Source organism: Semicossyphus pulcher, unplaced genomic scaffold (genome assembly GCF_022749685.1).
Source record: "Semicossyphus pulcher isolate SPU_LCO1_2020_fin unplaced genomic scaffold, fSemPul1.0.p SCAF_40, whole genome shotgun sequence".
In the NCBI taxonomy this organism is placed as follows: domain Eukaryota; kingdom Metazoa; phylum Chordata; class Actinopteri; order Labriformes; family Labridae; genus Semicossyphus; species Semicossyphus pulcher.
In genome coordinates, this window is record NW_027211716.1 from 372,568 (window position 1) to 382,500 (window position 9,933).

The following is a 9,933-nucleotide window of genomic DNA, read 5'->3' on the forward strand; positions in this document are numbered from 1 at the left end:
CAGAATAAACAACCATCAAAATAAAACAAGCTCAAGGTTCAGCAGTTTTATCCTGAGGTCTACTTCCTGTTTCTGGAGCTTCATCAGCTGATCCTTCATCAGCTGACCAAGATCGTTTTCTTTTGTTTTGTTTTTTTGTGATCACAATCAATAATCTGACAGAAAAGAAATAAAAGTTTCTGAGCTCATCAGGATCCTTCTACGAGCACATGAAGGATCCATCAGCTGCTTCATGAGCTGGGATCGTTCCTGTGGGAGATCGATCAATGATTATTGGTTAATAATCAGAACAAACGTGAAGCAGGAAACAGAATAACAAACAGTTTAATAATAAAACATTTACAAACAAGTTTGTTCAGATTATTGCACAGCACACGCCTCCTCTGACCTCCACGCCAACCTCTGTCTGACAGGGCGAGCGAATCTAACACAGGCTGCACGCTCACGTCCGCCGGCTCCTCTCGTCTGTCCTGTTAACTTTATAGTCAAGACTCAAAGATTAGAGTCCTGCCTTCAGAGAGACTTGAACTTCTGACCAACCAGCTGTGAGTGAGGACGCTGCAGGCTGTGTCCTCACAGAATCAGAGAAGAAAGGACAGCAGGAAGGAGGCGAGAGACGGAGGATCGGGAAAGTAAAAGGAGTTTACAAAGACAGACGAGAGCAAACTGCTGTTTCTCTTTCTTCTGTTAAAAAGGGAAAACATTTCATAAAAACATTTTTTTAACATGTGGAATCCAAACAGGGGACCACAGGAAGTCCAACAGACTCACAGCATCTGTTTTTAATTCTTAGGTTGTCTTTTTTAAACCAATCACACTTTTCTACAAAACAACTTTCTGAACTGTTAATTCTCTTAAAACGAGTGAAAGCTGTTTGTGGGCGTGGCCTGCTGATGACATCATCACCACGCTTTTCCATCTGATGTCAAAAATCTTTTTGTTCGATTGACTTCACTTCAGCACTTGAGCTCTGTATTTTCAAAATAAAGCGCCGAGTCTGCTGGCGATGAAGACGTTCAGCTCCGTCTGCCGTTAAAGTAAAAAACGTTCCGTCTTCTTCTTTTTTTGCTTGTGAGTTTGTATTTTGGCAGCTGTGGGACACCGTAGATGTGGCTGGATGGATTCAACTACGTTTCCCACAAAGCACCGCTGCTGCTGGCTGCAGTATCCATGACAACACACTCAACAGTCCAATCACACAAAAGAAAAAGAGACAGTAAAGAATAAAACAAACAGAGCTTCCAGGTCTTCACCTCCTCGTCCTCCTCCTTGTCCTCCTCCTCTCAGCTCCATGGAGGGATCTCCTCTCCGAACTTGGCAAAGTGAGCAGCATTTTTAGCTTCAAACAGAATCTGAACACAGAAGACGAGAAACATTTATTTTTAACGTTTTTCAGTTTGTTTCTGTGATATAATTAAAATGTTAAAAATCAAAGAGCAGCTGTGACGTTCAGGTCCAAACATGACAGACAGGTTGCCGCAGAGACGGCGCCGAGAGGGACAATCAGCTGTCACATCGCTCTCGTCAAACACACCAGACTCCATTGATAAAAACAGTGATTTAAGCTGACTGCTGCCTCTCTGGTTGGTTCATGTGTGTTGTAGAGTGTCCTCAGTGTTTCTACATCACACTCAAACAGGAAGTCACTGATGTTAACACTGCACCATAATGGCTCTAGTATTGAGCCCTGAGGGACTCCTATGGTGCAGTTATCCATCCAAACACACCAGCTGATCGGACACGTCATACATAATGACATTCATCTGTGAGGACGTGTGAGAGTTACCTGGTTGTGCACGTACGACTCGCACAGGTAACACCACACAGACAGGTCACAGAAGCTCAGGACCATCGGGTGCTCAGACACCACGCCGTGAGTCACCATGTGCTCGTTCACATAACGACCACAGAGCACCTGAAACAGGTGACACGTCATCAGCAGGTCAGACATGTTACATTATCTGCAGGTTGAACTATTTAAAAGAGGTGAGACAGGTCACCTGGTAGCAGGTGAGACAGGTCCAGTTCTCAGCATCAGAGCCGCAGTCCTGACATGACTGGAAGACATCTATGCCTGAGGGGGGGAGGGGCTTAATGGCATCCAGGTGAGGACACCAGGGCAGAGGGTCCACCACGTACAGAGGGGTCTGCAGTGAGACAGGCAGACAGACGGGTTAGTCACATAAAGACAGACAGGTTCATAATTAAATGCGATGATAAGGAGACTCTCTGACGTCCGCCTGTCCTCCACACGTCAGCTCCAGAGACATCTGAGACTTTGACCAACCACACGCTCCCTCTGACTCTGGCTCCGCCCCCACTCTACCAGCTGACTCGTCTCCAGGAGCAACAGACTCTGATGCTGCCACGGCAACAGCCTGGAATGGGTTAATACGGTGTAATATATGAAACACAGTGAGTGTGAGGTTAAAGTCAGACAATCAAGTGCAAAGGATTGTGGGAAAACATACAAACCATCAGACTTCCTGCTCACCTGAGTGCTCTCTGCTGATTGGCTCTGCTCAGGAGTCACTTCCTCTGACTGTGCCTTCACTTCAACTTCACAGGTGACCTTCTCTGGGCTGAGGCGAACCTTCGGCCTGGCCCCGCCCACTGGAGTGGATGTGGCAGGAGTGTGATTGGCTGAGGTCTGACTGATGTCCAAACCAGCCAATCCCTGAGTGAGCTGCTCCAGACTGCGCTCCGTCTGATTGGATGAGAACAGGAAGAAGAAAACACCTGTTTCATTCATGTTTGATTCTGACATTACTCTTCATGTGTTTTCTCGGTGTGTTACCGTCGTGTCCTCCCGCCCTGCAGGGGGCAGAGGTGGTCTGTCTGTGCCGCTCTGATCCGACTTCCTGCCTTTTCCTTTAGAACTACGTTTCCCACGGTGCTTTGGGGAGGGCAGAGATGCCCGCACAGACTCTGGGACTGACAGGATGTTATTAAAACCAAACAGGAAATGATGAAACACAACAAAATAAACAAAGTAAAATACTGACTGTGTATCCTCAGGGACCGCCAGTAGGGGGCATGGTGTCGGATCACCTGGTTGATCGTTGCCACGGCGCTGTGATGGGGAGGGGGGAGGGGTGTCACTAAAGACGGAGGAGGATCTCCTAGCAACACACTGGTGCACATCGCCATGGAGTCAGAGATGGACGACAGATTATAACCACCCTGAAAAAAAGTCACATCAATCACCTGACACCTGAGTGTGAGTGTGTGTGTGTCTATGTTTTAATGTTTGTGTGTGTGATTACCTCCAGTATGAGAAGGACCCGCCCCCCTGCCAGTGACATCAGTAGGTGTGTCAGGTGGGCGTATCCCTCGGGGGTCACATGATATCCTCCCAGCGGATCCCCCCGAGCGGCATCGAACCCGGCTGACACCAGAACTAGACCGGGGTTAAACTGCAGAGAGAGGAAGGCCAATCAGAGAGCTCCGTCTGCCCAGCATCTGTGTGTGTGTGTGTGTGTGTGCGTGTGTGTGTGTGTTACCTCGGTAGCGATCGGCATGATGATGTGATGAAAGGCAGCAAGGTAGTCGGAGTCGCCCATCCTCCCTCCGCTCCATGCCACGTTGACGTTAAATCCTGCCCCTTTGGACACGCCCACCCTGTCGGGGGCGGCGTCCACTGACGACGGGAAGAAGGTCCCGTTGTCATAGCGATGGAGGGAAACGTACAGGACGCTGCAGACAAAAGACCATCATCACTCAGCTCAGGTAATCGTTATTTTGATTTCCATGACATCACCCCTCCTCACCTGTCGTCGTCTTCAAACATGTGCTGTGTCCCGTTGCCATGGTGAACGTCCCAGTCTAGGATGAGGACTCGCAGTGCATCCTGGGATATTTTCTGTGCATGACGAGCGGCGAGTGCTGCCGTGTTGAAGAGACAGAAGCCACAGGGAGAGTCCGTCTCAGCATGATGACCAGGAGGACGGACGATGGCCACGCCATTACTCACCTGGAGCACACAAACCTTCAGCTCTCACCTGTACAGGTTCTACTAGCATGTTAGCATCCTGTTAGCATTGTAGCTCTGTCCACCTGTCTGTTTAAATCGTGATCATTTCACTGTTTCCTGACTGATCAGGACGACAAAGACAATGAAGAAAATCTGGACTTACATCAGAACAGATTTATAATGCATTAGCTACTTTTACAGCTAATGTTAGCATTTCAAATTAAAAGCCCTGCAGTGTTTCAGTGGACATTTCAATTCCTAAAAATACATTTATTGTGAAATATGTTCAGTGAAGACTCCACGGCTCTCATGTGGCGCCAAACGCTGCCCTCTTGTGGAGCTTTTATGTTATGTTAATCCACCCTCGTCACTTCCTGTGTTTGCTCGTGGTGACCATGCCAGCTTGTATTTGACAACGTTTTTGAGGTAATGTGGTTAATATTCTACCTGTGTATGTAAGTGTTACCTGTATAGGCTAAGTTTGTGTTACCTGTGCATATATGTTACCTGCCTTTACTGTAAATTCTCAAACAGCAGCCGGGAACAAAAGTTTTAAAAAAAAGTCAAATCAAATAATTTTTTAATGTATTTTTGAATTATTTCTGAGCGATTAATTTTATCTTTTTATTTACAAATATGAGCCAATGATCACACAGTCATGTTACTTTAAACAAATCAACACTGTGTTGTTGTGGATAACTCATCTCAGTGTTTCAGTCACTCCGGGTGCAATCTAACCGGAGCGGCAACCGACCACATCAAGACTTCCTGTTCCGCGCGCTGCGTTGTTTACAGATAAATAAACTGTTTCCCTTGCGACTGACTGAACAACATCATGATGCAGATTAGGAACAAGTCAACATGAAGCTTTGTCAGGTCTGTCCTCAAGAGGCGAAGAAAACTACTTTAACATGAGACGTTTGTTGAACGGAGGGCGGATCGATGTGATGCATTCGAGGAAGTCGGGAAATCTGAACACCGAACAGCTTTCATGACACGTCAGGGAATTTATCTCAACTTCAGTTTTAGATCTAGCTTAGAGCTTCAACACTGATCGGAAAAGAATCTGCAGCTGAGGTAAAAAAAGGCCCCGCCCACTACTTGAGAATTTATGGTATGTATGTTACCAGTCCGGTGAGGATGCTCTCCACAGCGCTGAAGCAGCCTCCAGCAGCCAGCAGAGCACACTGGAAGCTCTGGTTGTTGATGAAGATGGAGTTAAACTCGTTTCCCAGTTTGTGCAGATCTCTGGGCTTCATCAGCGCTGTGGCCTTCATCTGATGTATGTGCTGCACACTGTACCCACACACACACACGCACACGCACGCGCACGCACACGCACACGCACACGCACACACACACACACACACACACGCACACACACACGCACGCACACGCACGCATGCACACACCGCACACGCACGCACGCACGCACGCACGCACGCACACCGCACACGCACGCACGCACACACCGCACACACACGCACGCACACACACACACGCACACGCACGCACACACCGCACACGCACGCACGCACGCACGCACACACCGCACACACCCCACACACACACGCACGCACGCACCGCACACACACGCACGCACACACACACACGCACACGCACGCACACACCGCACACGCACGCACGCACGCACGCACACACCGCACACACCCCACACACACACGCACACACGCACGCACGCACCGCACGCACCACACACACACACACACACACACACACTCGGTTAATCTCATATATTGGTTCTAATATAATTAGAACATATAATAAATAATCGACATACCTGTGACACCTGGCCAGCTCCTCTTCTGTTGCTAAGCGAACTGGTATCCGTTGGCAACGATCGACCAATCCCAGCTGCTGATGTTTGGAGTAGATCTTAAAGATTCTCTGAGGCTGCTCGGGGTGATGTCTGCAGAGAGACGGTCACATGATCAGAGTCTCACCTTCACCTCCACATCACCTTATTCTCAGGTAACTCACCTGTCCCACAGGTTCACGTGCTCCATCATCCTCTCATCATAAACCAGACCTGTTGTCGTGGTAACAGAGGGGGCGTGACTGGACAGCTTTGTGCTTTGCTCATTGGTTGTTGCTCTGATGACACTTCCCTCAGCCAATGGGCCACCCTCTGCACAGGAAACAGGAAGAGAACAGGAAGTGACACACACAGCTCAACACTTAGGCTGCTTCCCAAGTCTCTTAAATTGCATCCATGTTTCCTTCACTTGCGTCGTTCACTTGCGTCTTACTCCCTCCCACCAGAGATGCATGGAGAGACGCGAGGAAACCAAGAGAAGAGAGGAGAAACCAGGAGAGGAGAGGAGAGAGGAAACCAAGAGAGGAGAGAGGAAACGAGGGAATGTTTAAGAGACATGAGACGTCCTTCGATGAAGCGTCACGTGCTGCGACGTCCGTTTGTGATGATCGTGTCAGCTGATCACCGCTCGATCAGCTGTCAGTCTGCTTTAACAGCTGTCAGTCTGCACACATGTGCTCTGTATTCATTCTAATGAAACACACAGTAACAGTGTTTCCTCTCTGTATCCTGTTACCTGTGTAACAAACACCTGCACATGAAGAACAGGCTGCAGTCTGTGTTCCTGCTGCAGAGCCAGACGGACATTTCTTACCAGCACTGTGTCTTTATATTATTTGTTCATTATTTACATTTGTGATCACTGATCATCTGATCTGAATTAATTATTTAATCAGCCCAAATACTGTCTGCTCATGAACTATGAACATTATTGATTAGGCTCAAAGTTTCAGGATAAATAGAAATCACGTCACGCTGATCGAACCCGACCTCACTGATGATCACGCTCACACGTAGTGTTACCTGCTGACAGAGAGACTCTCCTGCTCCCTCTGAATTCATTCATTCATCTGTAATAAAAGTTAGCAGGGGAATAACTGATCATGACGAGAGGTATTTCCTTAGATTACATTTAATAGAAATTAATCTGTTTTTGCTGCTTTTGATTTTTACTCAGATGTTGACTCAGAAAACAAATAATAGCGATAAGAGCTTTGAGACGGTCCTCAATACGGCAGCTCCTGAACTACTTCCGGTTCGGGCGAGGAGCGAGGAGCGAGGAGCGAGGAGCTATCAAATAAGAGACTTGGGAAGCAGCCTTTGTGTCCACTAACACCGTGTGTTAAACTCACTCAGTGTTTCTCTCTGACCGCCTCACGTACATGTTCCGGGTTTTGTTTGTTTTTATTAATGTCTATTTACAACATCTGCTAATATTCAATGCAATAGGATATTTATTGAGAGAATAAACTGCCATGCAACTGTGAACATGGATTTTTACGTCACACTCAAACAGGAAGTGACTGATGTTAACACTGCACCATAATGGCTCTAGCATTGAGCCCTGAGGGACTCCTATGGTGCAGTTATTCATCCAAACACACCAGCTGATAGATCGGATTTTATCTGGTTCACTGTGTCATTACAAAGATTAACGCTGGATGGATCAATAAGAACTTTGGAACATTTACTGTGTGTGCTTTTCAAAATAAAGGCTCTGTGGTTGGGCAGACAGTCATCGACCTCTGAGCCTCCAACAAGCTAACATTTAAAAAGTCAGACAGAGACGAGCATGACGGATGGCTTTACTGTCCTCATAAGCAGCCTCTGGCACCGCCTTCACTTTATAACCATACATCATTTTAAATCTGGTGCATCAGTTAGTCAGAGGTCAGAGGTCAGTCTGTGTGTCACAAACTGAGGATTTAAACTACAGAGCAGAGTCTCTGTCCGGGTCTGACCCCCACTCTGTTATTGTGTTATTAACCCTTTGTCCACCATGTCCCACCCTGCACATTCAACTGAGAGGGGTCCATGTTTAAAACACATAACTGACTTGTTATGGTGGGATTAGTCAGAGACGATTCAGTCACATGGTCTCACCCAGCGTCTGCAGAGAGGCCCAGTGAGGATACAGAGCAGACAGCGTCTGAGAGAGCGACTGCAGAGCGCTGACAGAGAGACAGGCAGAGAGACAGACAGGTGGTTATTTATCTACCAGTGTTAATGTGAAACTCTGTCACACAGGTGTTTAACATGTTACCTGTCAGACGGAGCGGTGGGCGGAGTCAGCAGAGGACAAGCTCCTCCCAGCAGAGCTCTGACACAGGCTGCAGCGCCCTCTGCTGTCGACTGCAGGTTATACCCTCCCTACACACGCACACACACACACACACACACACACACACACACACACACACACACACACACACACAATAAAGAGATAAATGTCATGGCCGTGTTGTTGTTCTTCTGATGATGCGTGAGAGAGTTTTACCTCGAGAGCGAGAACGAGTCGACCTTCTGCCAAACTCATCAACATGTGAGTGAGCAGGTGGAAACACTGAGGACTCACACACATCTCCCCCTGAACACACACACACACACACACACACACACACACACACACACACACAGAGTAAGATGATTAGAAAGAACACATGAAAGCAATATTTAATCACTTCCTGTCTCTGCTTTTACCTTTGGATCTCCGATTGCTGCATCGAATCCTGCAGAGACCAGAACCAGCTGAGGCTGAAACTGAACACACACACACACACACACACACACACACACACACACACATCATAATATCTAATGTTAATATACAGTGAAGTCTTTCCTTTGTATGTGTGTGTGTGTGTGTGTGTGTGTGTGTGTGTGTGTGTGTGTGTGTGTCACCTCGTGGGCTACAGGAAGCAGCAGTTGTTGAAAAGCTGTGATGTAATCAGCATCCGTCATCCCCGTCTGAAGGAGACAAACACACAGTGAAGACATGAACATACCTGCACAGGTGAGACAGTTACACACTCACTTCCTGTCTGCTTCATGGTGAATGTAGTCACCATCATCATTTTCACCTAACATCTCTATTTGGACCAGAAGAAGAAGAAGTGTGACCTGTGCTGTCACAGCCTGTAGCTACATGGCGCAGGATAAAGGACAAAAGGAAGACTATTGAGAGGCCGAAGGTGGCTACATCCTTGCCGAAGCCAGCTAATGATCTGGCCAATAATAAGCCAGCGCAGGTAACTGAGAGGCCGGCGGTGGTAAATGAGAAGCCGCCTTTTCATTCGACCGGGGTGGCAAGTCATGCGTCTAACATAGCAACCCACTGGATTGGCTACTGGCTAGGCTGGTCATTAGCCTCTGTGGCTGGCGACTAGCACGCCGAAGCTAGCTACATTAGAATTGACTTAACTGGTCACTTTGTTCTGTTGTATTTTATTGGTGGATTGGAGCCAAATGCGCCGCGTTACCGCCACCAACTGTCGACACGTAGGATTTATCGGGATTCTTAAATTAGTCTATTTGTTGTTACCAACAAACAAAGTGTTTCCTCTTTCCTTTGCTGACAGTTTATGTACGGTATTGCTGCTTAGAACGTGCATGTGCACAAACATATCCATCCATCCACCTGTATCTTTAATAGTTAATAAAAACCATAAAATGTGACATTTAAAACGACAAGAGTTCGTGAACTCAGTCAAGCCCAGCTGTCAAGTTGAGGAGGAGGAGGAGGAGGAGGAGGAGGAGTTTGCACCTTGTTCCAGGGCAGGTTGATGTTTCTGCCTTCAGCTCGTCTGCTGCCGACACTTTGACTATCAGACTCTGGGAGGTGTGGCCAGAAAGACCCGCCCTCATACCTGTGGACACTAAAGTACAGCACACTGACACACGCACGCACACACACACACACACACACACACACACACACACACACACACACACACACACACACACACACACACACACACACACACACAGCTTGAGTTTTTATTGGACTTGCTGAAGTGTGTAACAATGATGGAGGTGAGGAGGTTACCTGGGGTTGTCCTGGAACAGGTACTGGATGCCCTGACCATGATGAACATCCCAGTCCACTATCAGCACCCTACATACA

The 9,933-nt window shown here is 47.6% G+C and overlaps 1 protein-coding gene across 3 annotated transcripts in view; it reads right to left on the reverse strand.

Moving 5' to 3' along the window:
- Positions 1-308: 308 nt before the first annotated feature.
- hdac6 (histone deacetylase 6) overlaps positions 309-9,933 on the reverse strand; it is a 15,839-nt gene continuing 6,214 nt past the window's right edge. For all 3 annotated transcript variants that reach the window (XM_069680707.1, XM_069680708.1, XM_069680709.1), the window contains 20 exons: positions 9,856-9,924; positions 9,574-9,700; positions 8,712-8,777; positions 8,511-8,570; positions 8,308-8,397; positions 8,074-8,180; positions 7,914-7,981; positions 5,975-6,122; positions 5,775-5,903; positions 5,101-5,269; positions 3,771-3,973; positions 3,504-3,696; positions 3,267-3,416; positions 3,006-3,183; positions 2,798-2,934; positions 2,495-2,707; positions 2,235-2,378; positions 2,001-2,147; positions 1,787-1,915; positions 309-1,352 (listed from right to left, as the gene is read on the reverse strand). In XM_069680707.1, the coding sequence (XP_069536808.1) occupies positions 1,284-1,352; positions 1,787-1,915; positions 2,001-2,147; positions 2,235-2,378; positions 2,495-2,707; positions 2,798-2,934; positions 3,006-3,183; positions 3,267-3,416; positions 3,504-3,696; positions 3,771-3,973; positions 5,101-5,269; positions 5,775-5,903; positions 5,975-6,122; positions 7,914-7,981; positions 8,074-8,180; positions 8,308-8,397; positions 8,511-8,570; positions 8,712-8,777; positions 9,574-9,700; positions 9,856-9,924 (2,596 nt within the window). In that variant the 3' untranslated portion in view covers positions 309-1,283. The remainder of the gene's footprint in view (positions 1,353-1,786; positions 1,916-2,000; positions 2,148-2,234; positions 2,379-2,494; positions 2,708-2,797; positions 2,935-3,005; positions 3,184-3,266; positions 3,417-3,503; positions 3,697-3,770; positions 3,974-5,100; positions 5,270-5,774; positions 5,904-5,974; positions 6,123-7,913; positions 7,982-8,073; positions 8,181-8,307; positions 8,398-8,510; positions 8,571-8,711; positions 8,778-9,573; positions 9,701-9,855; positions 9,925-9,933) is intronic.